The sequence below is a fragment of the Buteo buteo genome, chromosome 12 (assembly GCF_964188355.1).
Source record: "Buteo buteo chromosome 12, bButBut1.hap1.1, whole genome shotgun sequence".
Lineage (NCBI taxonomy): Eukaryota > Metazoa > Chordata > Aves > Accipitriformes > Accipitridae > Buteo > Buteo buteo.
Window position 1 is genome coordinate 42799868 of NC_134182.1, and position 17126 is coordinate 42816993.

The window sequence follows — 17126 nt, forward strand, 5'->3', positions numbered from 1 at the left end:
TCTGGGACCTTGTTATTCCCACTTGATGCTTGCTTTGCTCACTTGTGTGAGATGGCACATTTGCTTCACTGCCTTCCGTACCCCAGAATAAGGGTCTCATGCATATACAGCTGTAACCGTAAGAATTCAAAAGGGAGAATGAAAAGATTTGTACTGTTTGTAGACCAAAAGCCTTTCCAGACCTGGGTGGCAGGACAGAAAATAGATTTTTTTTAAGGCTTGAACTTTGAAAGTTCCTACAGGCTCAAAGGCAGAGAAGATGAAACCCTCCCCATCTCTGGACTTGTCCAAACTAATCAATCTATGCTGCCAACTAATGGGATGTCCAGTGGCTCTTAGAAGTACATAGCACTTAAAAATGGAAGGAATCTCCCCACCACCACCACCTTGGACTGTAATAGAAAAAACTTGATCTGTTTATAGAAATCAGTTTGCGTGTATGTGTATGCATATGTTATGAGAAAGAATGCAAATGTATGAAAACCAGCCATCTCTTCATTTCCAAGTCTGTAATCTCAAGAGTTTCTAGTGATACTGGCTGAGAAGTTGTGTTTGAATGTTTAGCTGGACCAAATATGTTGGACAGATCATCCTGATGTTTCACGCCAATGCAAATGAGAGAAACTCCACTGAAACCCATGATGTTCCACCAGAATAATGTTAGAGGAGGGAATGAGGCCACTTCCAGTAGGTATATTTTGGATCAGATATCTGAAGTTTCTCAGCATCCAATGGGTTTGGATTAAGGGGGTTGGTTCAAAAGGAGGTCTGTTGACAAGTGCCACCCCTCGCACTGACCAAAACATATCTGAAAACGTGGCTAGAAAAGTCTTCTGTGTATTTTGGTGCTTTGTATACACTGTGTCAGTATTGTGTCAAGAGACGCATAAGAGATGATGCTGTCTCCATCTTAAACCAAGGAGCAGCACTTTGAGTAAACCATGCTGATACCCATTACTTCCTTTCCACGGAGTAGTACTCTGATGCAGACAACTCTTCGTCTACTTTTCATCATTTGCTTTCCATCGGGGAAAGAGCTGGTATCCCCCAGAGCTGCAAGAACAAGCTAGGAATCGCAGGGGAGAGAGAGATGGATGCTGTATGAGACGTTCACCAGCTCTGCTAGTCAGCCTGAGCTCCTCTGGGGCATCATCCCTCCTTTCTCCCTAACATGGTCAGTGGCTCTACGGCCACAGCCTGATGCACAGTTCTGCTGTGATGTTGTGAGCAGGGCAGTGGGTGCACCTACCATGCTCCTCAAATGTCATTTCATGCTTCCACATGTGCTTTGTGCTTCTGTGCATATAAATGAAGATTCAATGTTGATTCCTAAAGCATGAAGATTCTTTAGCAGGCATTCCCTGAGGGCATACTGTAAGCCACCAAAAAAAAGCCCTGCTGCCCAGGAACAGGTAGTGGCAGAGCTCTACAACCATCATTGGTCTAGGCTGAGATACAAACAAAGGACTGATCCAGCCCAAGATCTCTTCCTTAGCCAGAGGCACATGCTCTTCATTAATGGCCACATTGCATGACTCGGGATTTGCAGAGGAAAATAAAAACAGTGAGCTCATCAGAGAAGGAAAAACACGAGTGAGAAGAATTGTTGTAAATATTTATATCTTCAGGGCCTTTAATGTGATTGTCGTTTTCCCTTTCTGCATTTAAACAGCCAAAATGTTATTGTTTGGGACTGTGATTTTTTTTCTTTTGAAGGGTAATTTTTAAGTCTACACATCTGTACCCCATGTCTAGGCAGCCTGTACACTTAATACACGCAGTCATAAGAGGAGCTGAGGATACTTGGAGCTATCTCCACAGGCACTCAGCACCCTGACAGCATCTGACTCACGGCCTGGTGTGTAAAGAAAGAGCTGCCTCATCCAGATGGACTTAAAACTACTGGAGAAAATCAATCCCTGCAGCAATTGCATTGACATGACTGGCTGGATTCAATCTGTTGACTGCAATGGCTGTTGTGCAGCCATTGTGTGTAAGGGAGAGATATTTGACGTGCCTGTATGCAACTGCTTTCTCTTTGGAAAGCTCTCTGTTGCTCTTGGAGTGGAGGGCTGTGATAATAGCCAACTGCCTGCTGAGCCCTAGATGCAAACTTTTTGCATGAAATAACAGCCTCACACCCACATAAACTTAAATTGTTTCTATGGAGAATATCCTGGATCAGTCTAAAACCTCACCCTGCTTGCTTTTTTAGAAACCCAGGGAGAGCCTCAAATGTGTGTGTGTGTGTGTGTGTGTGTGTGTGTGTATTTATTTATTTATTTATTTAAGCTTATGAGAGTGAACTGTATTAGCCTGATAACGTGAAAAGCATTTTTCATGAAAGCATGAGGTGGCACAGCCTTCTGGAATGAAGTACAGGCCTGGGAGACAAAGGCTGGGGATTTATTACTGCTTTGCAACATCTCCAGGGCATTTTAGTTCACCTTGGTTTCGCGTTCCAGTCTTTGTTCAGACTGTAAATTATTTAAGACAGGATTTGTACACGTGTGCAGTGGCCAGTGCAGAGACACTGATTTTAGCATGGTTGTTCAGGTGAAACAGTGATTGCTATCTGTTGCTTAGAGCCAGCACTGACTATGGCTCCTACTGGGATTAGGAAGCTGGAGAATCAAGGATATATGACTTTGAATTTGCTGTTACCTCACATAGGGCAGGGGTCACCTAATGAGCAATATGAGTCTGGAGCTGTAATTAGGAAATGTCTATGTGGCAGGGCTTTGGGACGCCTCCTGTTTCCCCTCTTATTCTCAATGACTGTGACACCAGCAGCACACATAGCCACCCTGTAATCATACAGTATTGTAACTAAGTTCAGAGATGTTCACAGTGGCATATCCTGTTGTTTTCTCATTTGGGTTTTTTTAATTGACATTTGAATTGCGCTAAAGAACAAAGTATGAATTTACTATTCTATTTCTCTTTGATCCTTCTAGATCATCAAAGAGCCCCCCCCCCCTCCTGCAGAAGACAGTGAGGTGAGTAACACTGGCAACCTGATTTCCTCAATGTTTCGGACAAGATTTTGTTCAGTCTTCTCACAAGAGAAACCTTTGTGCTCAGCTCTGTAGCCTTAAAGTCAATAGTGGTTTAGCTAAACTAGGGGCTTTTTAGCTGATGTCTGCCATGTGTGTTTAACTCTGCTCACTTTGCTTTCTACAGAGGTAGAGATGTGGTGTTAATTTACTTAAGAGTGAGTGTAGATCTATGTATACAATACCTCTATGGAGCAGGTAGGAAAGGAGGACAGAGGCAGACAATACTTCTACTTTGTCGGAACAGCACTACAGAGTTAGGCTGTGATTCACAAAAAGGACAACCCTTAAGTTTATGTTTAACTTTTAAGTTAATGGAACCTAAACATACGCTTAACTGCCTTCCTGGAATGGTGTGGTAATAATTTTGATGGTTTAGCATATGTAACTGCTCTTGGTAGCTGAGCGGTGACTCATGATGCTAATCCCTTGGACTACAGTTGCTGTGAGTAAAGGCAGCCCATGGTCTTTGCAATATGACTGAAGACAGTGGCCCAGATTCTGAGCAGATGTAAAACCCCAGTAAAATTGTCTTGACATCAGAAGAGCTGCACTAGCCAGGGAAGTTCTAATGGAGAGAAATGGTAAAGCAACATTAAACCCTTCCTCTTAATTCTGCTTATGCTTTTTAGATGAACCTAGTACAAATGGTTTAAAGCTATGTCACTATCACTTAATTTGTAGACTCTGCCCAAAAACACGCTGAGTTTTTCATCTGCCTCTTTCTATGTCCTTCTGCTTTCAGCATGCAATGAGTCTCTTCTTTGCTTTCACTGTTTTGCACGTGGGATTACATTGGAAAGTCACTGGGCTGTGTTCTGGGTGTATTGATGTCAATGGGAGTTTTTCCATTTACTTCACTGGGGTTTGGATCAGTTCCTCTTAGCTGTGCAAGAAAGAGAAGACTTAGATCTATGCTCAGAGTGATTTGGTTGGTTAGTTTGCCTTGCTTTTTGCGTCTGCAGACAAATTCATTGCCTGCTTCAGCTTGCAAGTGGAAAAGCTTGCTGAAACGATCCTCTCTGTGCTCTCCATAAAGTCTGGCCCAGTGAGTGTCCTCTGTGCCAAGGCAGACAGGCACCCTTAAAAGCTCAGTCCTCTGCAACACTACGGAAGTGGAATCCAGCCTAGCTTCTGCCTGCACTGAGCACAGAGAAATAGTTCAGGGCTGCTGGAGTCAAGGCCAGTACTAGAACCTCCATCTTGGTGGGACTTGTCCCCTTCAAAACAGGCCTGAAGCAAAACTCTCAATCTGAATGTTCCTGGACCCAAGGGAGATTTACATTTGGACCCAGTGCTCCCCATGCCTCTATATGCGGGCATCTGGCCTATTTTCCTAAGTAGACATTTCTGTTTGGGCTGTATGTAAATCCACTAGCTTTGTTAGCTTCTATCTGAATTAAAAGGAAAATATTAATCTAAAATTGCACATGCTCTGTTCTGCATCACACATGTCTCCAAGCCAAGGGATTCAATTGCTGAAATTAATTAAAATACATCATTCTGGAATGCTGGCTCACTGGCCGAGGACTGGTAGGGGAAATTACATCTCTCTGCTAAGAGAGAAGGCATGCTTCATGTATAAGGAAGCCTTTTATCAAACCAGTAAGTGCTGCAAAAGCAGACCAATTGCTGCAAAATAAACTAATTGCAGCAGACCAGTTATGTTTGCCTCAGGTTACATTTAGTTAAGCTGCTAAAGGTATTTCTGGACATGTTATATTTTCTCTCAGCCATGATTCTGACAGAGAGGAACAGTCTGTGCAGCTTTTGGATGAAACAGTCCTCAATTCATCTGTCTTTCACAGCTTTCCTATAGCAATGTATTTGCCACTGGCTTTTTATTTTAAATGAACCTGGTCTTGTACTGTGGAGAACATGGGGCAAATCTTCTTTGTATAGAAGCAGAATGTTGTTCTGCTTGCTCTTGGGCTTGCTCCCCAGAGGTGACTGCTTTAAATGCAGACTTGTCCAGGCTTTAGTTGCACCTAGAGTAAGGCACTGCACAAGGCCTGAAAAATTGCATCAACTCATACCTCTAACCTGCTTCCTGCTCAATACCTGTAACCTGCATACCTGGTTACCTGCTTCCTCGTTAATACATGAGGAGAGCTGTACGATCTTTTGGCCATTATTCTTACCGTTTGGGGACCCTGGGATGGGGGGCTTTGGTTACAACAGTGTGCCAACATTGTAAGGACTAGTCTCATGGTATAATTTCACACGTACTTTCCACCAGAGCACATGCCCTAAGCAGTTATCCTATAGCCATCTTATACAATTAGCAGCCAAATGTTTCTTAGAAAGGAAAATGTAGTTTATACTATTTTAGAAACTGTATAGCATCAGAGCAGTGCTCAAAGATTAGTAAAGCTTGAAGCTGTGGCTTGTACTATGCATTTTTTCCCAGACAGAAGAGCTTCCTGCTAGTGGAAAAATAGCAAAAGCTCTGAAAAGATGCATTTCATTGGTCCCATTTACTCTTATAGAGCCTGGTCCACAGAACAGGATTGGCAGTAGTATGATGCTTTCACAGAAGGTTGCATACTCAAGATTTTCTACTTTGCTCAAAACAAATAGAAGATGGAGCTGATTTTCTACAATCCAGTTTTTCTTACGTGTTACAGATAGCTTTCTTCCTTGCAGAAAACCTAGCAACTGCTTGTCTCCAGCATGAAAGAGTGCTAATCCCTTAAGCAGCAGCGTTACAGTTACAGTAAGATTATTATTTTTTTTTCTTCTCCCAAAAATCTTGGCAAAAAAAAGACAAGAGGAATTCTTGCATCAGCAGATTTGGGAGCTGAGGCCCATATGTCTTTGCACTGCAAGGAGAATGCATTATACTGTAACAATGAAGGGAAAGTAGCATTGCTGTCAGACCCGCCAAAGGTTTTATTGAACTCTACTTTAAAGGCCTTTTGAGACATATTGGAGACACACTCACTGTTGGTGAAGGAAATCATTATTGGCTAGAAACTTCCAATTAATTCATTCAGAAATCACAAATGTCGTCAACTTACTGCTGTGCTCCTCAGACAACACAGGATACAGGAGGAGGTTAAGCCCAGATGAAGGACAGATGGTTTTACTTACAGCCAGGAAAGATTGAGTTAATGCCAATCGGAAGAGGTGAATGCCTCAAGGAGCCAGCAAGCACCTTTCTGGCCTGTGATTAGTCATTGGTGGTGGATCAAAACCACATTCTTCTACCTCCAGTGAATAGGAAGGCTTTTTCTAGCCCTCTTGGAGGAAGACACAACTGCTTTTATTTATGTGTCCCATCACCTTCAGGCTGGGCTTATTGGAACAACTCTCACTCAACTCGGACCAGAAGCTTACTATGAGGCTGAAGCTGGTTCTCACTATAGCAACTCATCTTCTACATCAAAAAACCCCAACCTGCAGGGCTTAACAGCTTCCAACAATTTCCTATTCACTACCTGGCCCATGCCAGAGGTCTGCGGCTAGTCAGTCCCACAGAAGGACAGTCTCTAAGTGCAGTCAGAGGGTGCGTAAACTGGAGCCCTCCAAAGTATCCCCAAGAGGCACACTCTCTTCTCATTGCTTCCTTGCTCTGTAAGCAGAGATCAGGCAATGTTAAAATACACTGCTGAATCTTCATTTTCCATCATGGCAGTGCTTTCTTCCACAGTAGGGATTCAGGGACACAAAGTTCCCTGAAATATGGCAAAACCAGGCAGGAGATCTACCAGATGACCAGAGCATGCCCTTTCCTCATCACTCAGACCTGTTTTTAACATGCTGCTCTATCACCCAAGCTCCACAGTCACCCTTAGCATGGCACCAGAGCCAAGCCACCAACCAGCCTGTAACTGGATAATTCTTATGTCTGTTGTCATCTTACCCACATACACCAAAGCAAACACACACAAGAAAGTCCTGGAGAGAAGGACCATTCAGCAGTACAGTCATGAGATGCTGAAGGCGATTATCACTGTCATGGGAGGCCAGCATGAAAAGGAGGACTTTACCTCATTGCATGGCAGTTATTGTTAAGCCACCTATTCAGCTTGAATCACTTTGATCTTTGTGAACTAACTTCTTTCTCCCACAACAGAACATTTATAAGGCCAGAGAATGGCTAAAGGGGTTTCATTTGCTTGGGGAGCTGCTTGCACCCTCACTTATTGATGTTTATTAATCTTTTCCAAATTGTTTTCCTCTTCCTGAAAAGCCTTGCTGGGGAGACAGCAAAATAAGCTCCAGAGAAAGGATCTGATAGGAATTTTTTGTAGACACCAAGGCAGGAAATGTATTCTATTATTCCTGAAATAAAGCCAGGTCACAGTGGTATGCCAGCTCTTTTCCTTCCCTTTTAGTCCCCTTTTACAGTGAGTTGGGAAATACGGGAGGAGGAGAAAAAGAACCTTTCAAGAGACAGTCATTTAAAAGAAAAAGAGTTGGGACGTTATTGTTAACAGATGAGGTATAGGTATTACACCATGAAGGTGTGGAGCTTTATAGCTAAATTTCACGTGAAATATCTAGGCAGGCCCAGCACAGCAAACTCAGTGTAGAGGCTGTGAAAAGTTGGGTTTAATCACATCACAGTTGCAATGGGAGAGCCACTGTTAATTCCCTTGACCTTATAAGATCTAAGATCTTATTTCATCTTCCTGTAGCTCAGTGTCTGAGCTATAGAGCAGGAATAACTCAGCATCCTTTCTTCTTTATCAAAACCGGGGGTTCTCTCTTAACTGTGTGCATACAGTGCTTTGCACTTGGAGGGTATAACTTCAGGCAGGATCTCTAAGAATCTGTACCATAGATAAACTAGGAGTTTCTGTGATCAGTAAGACCAACAAAGGCTGGTTTTCTAAGCATTTGTGTCTCAAGGATAAGCTTATATATGGATTTTTGGTGCTTCATGAGATCTGAGGTCTTTCTTCAGCCTGCTCCTTAGTAGAGCACCAGTAGAACATTTTCTTTTAGATGCTCTTGTGACCTGTGAGTGCTTTCTGATGGTAGTTTGCAGGCTTGGGCAAGTGACAAGCAAAGATACGAGAAAAACCAAAGTGATGAGTTTATGCAGTTGCAATTTACATGCCTGGCAGAGTATAATGTAACAAGCAAAACCTTCCACAGCAGGGAGGAAAAGTTTCTTGAGAACTGAGCAAGGTGCCCTCAAAGTGTAAGAATGCCTTTGCGTCTGAGAGATGGCCATGCAATTTGGAAATGAGTCTGGCGTTGGGAGAAAAAGCAAGCAGTAAGGAGCCAGAAGCCTTGAGGATAGTGGATTCACCTCCATGTTTCCTCAGCTGTAAAATTAGATGATAACATCTCTTACTCAGCGGAATGATTGTCCTGCCGTGTCTTACAGCACTTTGTGCAGGCAAAGCTCTCTATAAATGCTAAATTCTGACAAGATTCAGGCATTGCAGAGACAACTGTGAAAATAATTATAAGGGTGGGGAGAGGGGTAAGTTGTCCAAACTTTTTTTATATCTGGCCAAATTGAGTTTGAATTCTTACCCTGAGTGGTTCAGATGTCCCTAGTGGAGCCTGAATTACCCTTGTGTTACCCACAGATGAGGTTCCCTCAGGTCAGGGTCAAAGTATACAAGAGCCCGGCATGGACTCTGAGATAAACACAGATCTTTGTCTTCTGAAATCCAGCAGTTATGAATCTGGACCTCTGACTGTGAAATGTAGCTCTGTCCTCCTGCTTCTTATTTTTTAAAAGAAACTCTAGCTCCATCTAAAGCAGATTTGGGGAGTGGAAAGATGCCAAATTCTGTACAGCCAATTTCCAGCATCCTTAAATGCACTTGAATTTTCCGGGGCTGTTTTTTATACTGCTGCTGGGTCAGAGCTGAAGTTGCTTATGCAGTTCTTCTTCAGGCAAAACCCCCATTGTAGCTAAGCATAGAAAAATACGGGCAAAACTGAGCCAGGGTGAGAGAATTCAGCCCTGGTTTATTGGCTTACATCTTGTGAATGGGGCAATGAGCTAGGATGCTGGACATGGGGATTGTATGCCTTTTCCTTCTTGTTTTCCTGCTGTCTCCCTGCCCTGACCCCCAAGTTTCCCATTGCTTTCCTTTAGCTACACATGTGTGTTGTGAGCATATTTGCCAAGTGTGTAGGACGTCACTGGTGGGTTTGGGATTTTTTTGCTTGTATTGCAAAACCTCCTATGCCCTTCAAAACATGTAAACAGACTCATCCTGGAGAAAGCTTGTGACTCTTTTGTTTTTCAAGTGTCCACTGTTGTCTTTTTGTGCGTGTGCTGTTTCTGTTGTTGTTCTGGCAGAAACACTCCTATCTTAGATTGAAGTGACTTGCAGGGCTTTTAAGGGCTTGTGGGGAAGATTTCCTAAACCTTGGTATTTCCTGTTGTGAGAAGTCCAGTCTGTGCTAAACTGAAGAGAGAGAAAGAGAATTGCTGAAGGAAAATATTTAGATGGCTTTGATTCCAATTTTTTAAAAAAGTCCTCATGGAAAACTTCATGCAGAGATATTAAGTTCTTAGGTTGCAGCAAAGAGCCTCAGCAGCTCTAACCAGAGCAAGAGAAAGAGGTCAGTTATGAAGGAGAGGAACCTTGCATTTATGACTCAATTGTTCACTCTTCCTTTAGATCAGAACAAATTTTGCAGCTGAACTTATGTGTATTTTCAAAAACAGAAATGCTTTTGTTTGACATGAGAAGCATAGTTTGTCTTGGATTTTTTTCCCCTAGTTTTTCATTTTTCCTACTAGGGGGTTCAATTTCAAAGTATTTTTGGCTTTTCCAGTTTTGGAAAGCTCCTAAGTTTTGGAGTTTTGCCAAATCCCTGTGAAAAATTAAAGAAAGAAAAAAAAGGAGAGGGACCATTTTTCATTTCTCTCCACGTTTTTCACAGGAAATACTTCACGTTTTTGATGAACTCTGCTTTTCTGCTTTGCCAGTTCACAGGCTGAACTGCAGAAATTAAAGGGACAGGCACCATGTAGGTCAGAGCTTATGTGGAGTTGTTATATAGTGCAACAAAGAATATAGAATAAATAGAATACATTTGCTAGAACTTTAATTAGACTCATTTTAAATAAACTTAAGGATATTTTCTTGATTTGTTAATTTGGCCATATCTGAGCGTCATCATGAAGGCCAGGGTCCTGAACACGTTTAACTTCGTGTATGGTGATGTACTGTAGGTTTCTGCTTGCAGTATGTAGGGGTAGAACACATTCAAATCTGTACAGAAATTGTCTCATTTTTCACACAGAACCTGAATTTTTGCTGGCATAAGCCCATGAAAATCACTGAAGCCACATGGACTTCCATGGGCAGCCTCCCTAGCAGAGGCAGAAGTTCATTATAAGAGCTAATGCCGTTCTTGTAACTTTTCCATTAGACTTTTCCATCCTATTACACTTGGCCAGCTCATTTGAAAAAAAAACTCATCTCCATGTTGGGCATTCACGTATTCATGCTGGGGTTGTTTCCTAATTTGCCTTCGCTCAGGAGCAAATTTGACTTGCTTGCTTTCATGCTTTTCCCCCCATGCTGTCAAATCTGAACTACAATACAATGATTTATCTGGGCCCTGAAGGGTTCCTCCAGCATGGGGAGCCATGAGTCAGGGAACACTCCTCAGAGCAGCAGCTGTTCCCCCGCTAGTTGCAGGACTAAGTGAAGGGATGGCAAAGAGCTAAGTCCCTGCTACCATCACTCGTGGCTAGCATATCAACCAGACTTGCAGCCAAAGGACCCCAGCTCTTGAGCTATGCTGAGTGCTATTTTGGTGGCTGCTTCAATGATTTTGCAACTTGGAAACAATTTACTTCCCTGAATTTAAAGATGATGAAAGACAGATCCTCCTTTAATTAAAAAAAAAAAAAAAAGGCAAAAATCACATTCTTGCTGGAGCAGGTCTGTACCTTTCAAGTGGTGGTGGTGTTTATATCATGAAACATTTTCTTTTCATGAGTGTACATCCTCTGGAAAACAACCAGTGAGAGACCAGAACCTTGACCACACTGGCTCTAGCAGACTTAAAGGGCCGCATAGCCTGTGACTGTTTATTCCTTTCCATCTCTAGTCATGCTTCCTAACAGTGCAACCCCTTCCTTCTGTTTTGTAGGAAGAAGATGATGATGGCCTTCCAAAGAAGAAATGGCCAACAGTAGATGCCTCTTATTATGGCGGACGAGGAGTTGGAGGCATCAAACGAATGGAGGTAATTAGATACCAGTTCATGTATGACAAGATCTTATTTGGGAACTGACCTGTGATATCCCCCTGCAACTTACCCAGAAACTCAGGAGGTGGGCACAAACTTCTTTAAGCTTTTGTTGTACATCTGAGCCCAGGTCATTTTTATATAGGAATATTTGAGGGCCAAACATAGATTCCTGAAGTTTAGGACCATCTTTTTCCTCTGGCACAGTAAGATCCTGGCCAGTGCCTGGAATACAGGAGCAGTGTTGCCATGCAAATTGCAAGGAAATATTTTTAGTTTTTCTGAAAACCTTCCCCACTCTCACATTTCCCATAAATCACAAATAAGTTCAAAGTTTGGACTCTAGTCTAGAAACAAGCTTCACAGCCTGTGCCAATATCTGTTGTTCTTCACCTTGTATTTGGGCACTGGGAAAACATGGACAAGGATCTAGTTATTACACCAGGGATGTAACTCTCTGCAGAAGCTACTATTGTAATATGCCCTGATGCCATCTTTTCAGGTGCGCTGGGGAGAAAAGGGCTCCACAGAAGAGGGAGCTAAGTTAGAGAAAGCCAAGAATGCCAGGGTCAAGATGCCAGAACAGGAATATGAGTTCCCCGAACCCAGGAACCTTGCAAACAACATGCGCAGACCTTCCTCTCCTCGGAAGTGGTACTCTCCCATCAAGGTAAGTCCAGTCCGGTGTTGTACTGCATAGGATTTTTCCAGGAGATCTGTATTAAGTGTTTTCACATCCAAGGCTAAGATGTAGAACTGCCCACAAACCTGTGATCTCAAAATGCTGCTAGAGTAGTTGTGCATGAGGGAGTCCCTCTGAACATGTGTCTAGGGAGGTGCTGTGGGGCAATGGGAATTTCCCACCAGGTTGATCAGGTTTTCGGGTTCCATTGCTTGCTTAGACCAGAATAAGGACCTGATCTCTTCTGGTGGCATAGCTAGCTTCTGTAAAGTGCTTACAGACTCAACGGCACTTCCAAGGGCACGGTCTTTAGTCCATGCTGCATATTGCCTAAGATGTGGGGAATAAATAGCATCCTCTTTCCTTAGAAAGAGGGGAGAAAATAGGAAGAAAATTGCTACTAAGTGTCATCAGGGAGGGTTGTCTTCAGCAAATCAAGGATTGCAGTGCGGCATATGGATGTCTGCCAGCAGGCGTGGGTCACAGGGCCAGGCTTGCTGCGGGGCAGCATGCTCAGCTTATGAGGACAGAATGCCCTGCAAGAAGCATTTGGCTGAGTTAGAGTGCCTCGGATGTGGAAGGTCAAATTCACACTGATATCGGGTCATGAGCAATGCAGAGCTGCACAACAGTTGCCCACAGGAACTGGGAAGACTCTTGTTCTCTGCCATCTGTCCCAAGGGCAGGCAGCTGTTCTTCAGTTTGTCTTCACTAGTACAAATGGTTGGCAGTGTACAAAACGGAAACAAGCAAGCAACTGAATAGTTCACTGAAGCAAAACTCTTCATTGCACATGTGAACGCTTCTTGTGGATTAAGAGAAACAAACCACACAAAACAGATACTAGCTGCATCATCCAGGGCATGGTACGAAGGCACTCCAATGTCAGAAAGCTAATCTTTTGCTTTCAGGACAGATTGAGCTGTCCTCAGGAAAGGAGGACAGCTTAACTACTGTATAACTACTCTAATGAAAGAAAAAGAAAATAATTCCATGCTCCCATTCTCAGGTTTAACTCTTTTGGGAAATGGTAATACTCTTCTCGTCTCTCTTCAGCCTGGGGCAGCAGACTGTAATTGTAGCATACATATACATATTGGCAGCAGCACTGTAGTTATCAGTCTCAGAAAAGACTAAAAATGCCCAATTCATATCCAAGTGCAAATCTTGCACCACTGGAGCTTGGATCTCATTTTGAAGAGTAGCAGTGCTGGTTAGGGTCTTAGAAACCCTCTACAGGCAATTTATCTGCAAGTAGTCTGCAAAAAGGGTGTGTGTAACATATGTAGTAAACCTTTTGGTGTATAGAGCTCACCTTAAACTTTATGCTGGGGAATGAGGAAGTGCCTCACTGCTGGAAAACAGAGGGTTTATTCTCCTGTTTTCTTCCTCCCCAGTAGCAGTCAATCTAGTCAGACATATTCTATTAGCTCAGTTATTGCAATGCAGTTATACTACACTGCAGTACACCCAGGTTTCCCTGCATTGTATCTTGTTACTGATCAGCTCCAAGGATTGCCCATAGGAATTTGGGCAAGTCATGTGTTTTGGCTTTCCTCAGTCATTGATCTTGCAGCTGGTTCACATCCAGTGATGGGAATGGCAAGGATGCACAAGGGAGTAAGAGTGGTTTCCGGAGGATACGGAAATGTGAGCCTCTTTGAAAATTTAGTCCAATGCCTTCTCTCTTTTCCCCCTTAAAGATTATCATCTAATAAACATAACCTACCAACAAGTCATTTGCAATTGTGTTATAATGACTTCAACATGTGTTCATGAAGGTTATTCATTCCCACAGTGGGACAGGTTAGAGAGTCAACTGTTTCAGTTCAGAGTGGGGAATGCAGTAAGCATGATCCCATAGAGTTGCTCCTTTGTTCCAAAATGCATTGCATTGTCATTTTGCATCAGTGCAAAGCATTTGTAAAACACAGTCATCCCATCTGAGAGATTTTCACTCCTACTGTGTGCTCATGGGAATGACCTCATCTAGCTGAGAGACACAGCTCAGTTGCTTTTTGCATGCTGCAATCAGAAGGGTGCACAGCACACAAAGCTATACTCTAACCACTGAGGAGCTGACAGAAATACTGATTTTTAGCACAAAGAGCCCTGAATACATGCTCAGGCAGCTGGAATCCATGTGGGTACAACTACCCAAGATCATTAGTTGAGAGCTGGGTCCTTTCCCATAGACGATACTGCTGAGTTTCTCCCCTCCTCCTTCACCAGTTCACACTGTTGGATTACAGCCTCAGGAGCCTTTCAGTTAATTTTCAGAGTTTACTCTGCATGGTAGGAAATCAGAGGAGTCAAGTTTGTTGCAGATCTGTGTCCCAGCTGGAAATTCTCCAAAGTTCAAGAGAGGCTTGGAGAAAAGATTCAATGTATGTAGGGTTCAAGTTCAGTTCTGACTAGGAACAGCTTTTGCTTCGTAACAGCAAGAATTCAGTTATAAAGGGGCCTACAAATATTAGGAGTATCTCATGGGTGTTGTATATTCTTATTTCTTTTTAAAATATCCGTCTTATCTACTGTTCAAATTGTATACAGTATGAGGGCAGTTCCAATCCAAGACCCCATATCCAAATGCTCCCAGAACTTTGGGGTGTTCCACATCTGGATAGTATTTAGCAGCCTGAGTCTGTCTGTAGACAAGAATTTACCTAATTATTAATTGCCACCACACCCCTTACTGAACTGCACCCAAAAAGACAGTGTATGCAGATGGGATAACTGCATCCAACACGTTTCCCCATGTACAGTCATGAGCACTCATCAGAAAGAGGGGAGATCATTTCTATGAAGCAGGGGTCCTGCTATTACTCTTCCTGTGCAGTAAAGAATTAGCAAAATTGGCAAAATTCATCAGCACTCTTGGCAGAAGCTCTTGTCCTGAAGATGTGAGCATACGAATATAAGTTTGCATTGTGTTATGCAGGGAAGCTATCACAGAGTCATAACAGGCGGAGGGAGGCGAGGAGGGGTAGCCTATTAGGTCATTGGGTCTGTACTCTCAGCCAAAGCAGGACTGCTAATTCGAATCTATCCTTCACTGCTTTTTCCAGTCTGGTTTTTAAAATAACATAGAGGCTTCCACCACTTTTCAGGGGGGAATATTTCACAGTCTACCAGACCTCACCCATAGGAAATGTCTCCTGATACTCAGCTTAAATTTTCCCTCATCCTCATGCTCCAAGTGCACTTGGCTCTTTTGGTTAAAGCAGATGTTAAATTTCTACCCACTCCACTGGACTTGTTGAAACACCTCTTCAGAAGGTAGATAAAATGCATGCAACAAACTACTTTAAAAAAGTCATTGGTAAAGGAGGAGGGCAAGGAATTAAATCTCAGGAACAGGGAACCAAGGTAGCTTGAATCTGACAAAGAGCCAGGAAATTCACATTTTAGGGCCAGTCATCTTGCTGGCCAACAAGCCTCCTTTTCTCCATGCAGCACAAGTGCCAGGCTTTCTACTTAGAATATTCTGCCTTTTTGCCAGTTTATCTGACCGAGTTTTTCTTCCATCTCTTTGTTACTCTTCCCAGAGTAACGTTTATAAGGTAGGTAGACAGCTGAGAGTGGATAGATTGATTTTTGAAATGCTCCAGAGATTTATTTGCTGCCAGTGTGGCTACTGACACTTAACAGATTGTGATTATTATTATTATTATTATTATTGTTATTATTATTATTATTTGCTGCTGCTACTTCTTAGCACAATACCAACTGGATTATCCTGCTTTTAAAGTATCATTTCAACGGTTTGAAAAGTCAGTGCAAATAATCCAATGAGAATGACAAGTCTGAAAACTTCTTAAGAAACTTGCCAAATCCTCAGTTCATCTGACAGAGGAAAGGGCTGCACAGATCATAGATGCAAGTGAAGGATTGTAAAGGACCGTGCCTTTCATTTTAATTTGGTTTGAGGCATGCTCCCTGATACAGCCAGCCACACAGCTCGGTATGCTTTGGTTTGGTTAGCAGCTTTCTTCCTATCTCTATTTCTACCTCTGCTTTTATCTACCTGTCTACCTAGCTACCTCTCCTTTCTACCTTCTCAGAGCATTTATAGTACTTGTTTGACTTCAAAAGGACCACTATCAGTCTCTAAAAAACAATGCAGAAGGGACCACAAGACAAGGCTAAACTCACTGTTCACCCACAAAAACTCACATACAGGACCTGCCTCAAGGCTGAGGTTGAAGCAACAACTGGTGCTCTCAGGAAGAAACCTCAGGTGAATCCTAAGTGGAGGGTACTGAAGCGTTTACTAAGCCATGTGTTCCTGGCATGTTTTCTAGCCTTTGTCCCTCCTGTCTTTATTTACAAAGCTGACGTGGCACAGCTTCCTTGCTAGAAGAGGCCCAAGAGCAGCTTGGATTTATAGGCAGCTTACAAAACTGCCTCTAACTGACACCACCAGATACCAGGTCTTAGGAGCACTCTAGGTGTCAGGTCAGTCACTAGACCAGGGTCAATACAGCAGTGAATTAACCATTAATCCAGGAAGAGAACACATTCATGTTAAAGCAATGGCTGAAACTAAGCCCTCCTTCATTTGTCATCTGCCCTTATTGTTTCTCCTTTCTGAACTTCATATCCAGTAGAACTCAAAGCTTTATTTGCCTCCAGACCTTTTTTTCCTCCAAGCGACCTTGCGCTTCAGTTGCAAAGGAGTTCCCAAATACAGAGACACAGCCCACCCACGTTTATATTTCCAAGTGAATGCATTGCCATTTTCATTTCTTCAGCCAACATCATCCTTTCCATGATCCACTCTCCCTCTCCTCCACCCAGATGTCTCAGGCAGACCCTGAAGCTCCACTGAGACTCTCAAAGATGGAGCTTTTGGCTTTTCCCAAGAAATCTTGGTAGGCTCTTGGAAATTAGGACTGCAGAGTAAAAAGGACTTTCTCGTTCCATGGAAAGTTGTAATTTTCCCTCTGTTTTCCTAAAGGAGAAATGGAAGAAAAAGCTACTTATTTCTTAAGTTGTCAGAGGGGACAGGAGATCAAGAGCTTCAACCAGCTCTGATGTAGGGGGAAAGATGGATTGGGATAGACAGGGATGGCTTTCCTCAGGTCTAAGAGGTTGTGCTGTCCAAATGCCGAAGAGTCTGACAGAGGAATTTCTTGCTTCTTCCTTTGAGAATTACAGGCTTTCCTGGCTCTCACAGTAGGAAGTCTTTTCTCCAGTATCCT

General features: G+C 42.9%; 1 protein-coding gene across 2 annotated transcripts in view; it reads left to right on the forward strand.

The window, feature by feature from the left end:
- The window catches only part of ANTXR1 (ANTXR cell adhesion molecule 1), a 113077-nt gene that overhangs the window by 68988 nt on the left and 26963 nt on the right, over positions 1–17126 (forward strand). For both annotated transcript variants that reach the window (XM_075043697.1, XM_075043699.1), the window contains exons 14-16: positions 2958–2999; positions 11142–11237; positions 11743–11910. In XM_075043697.1, the coding sequence (XP_074899798.1) occupies positions 2958–2999; positions 11142–11237; positions 11743–11910 (306 nt within the window). The remainder of the gene's footprint in view (positions 1–2957; positions 3000–11141; positions 11238–11742; positions 11911–17126) is intronic.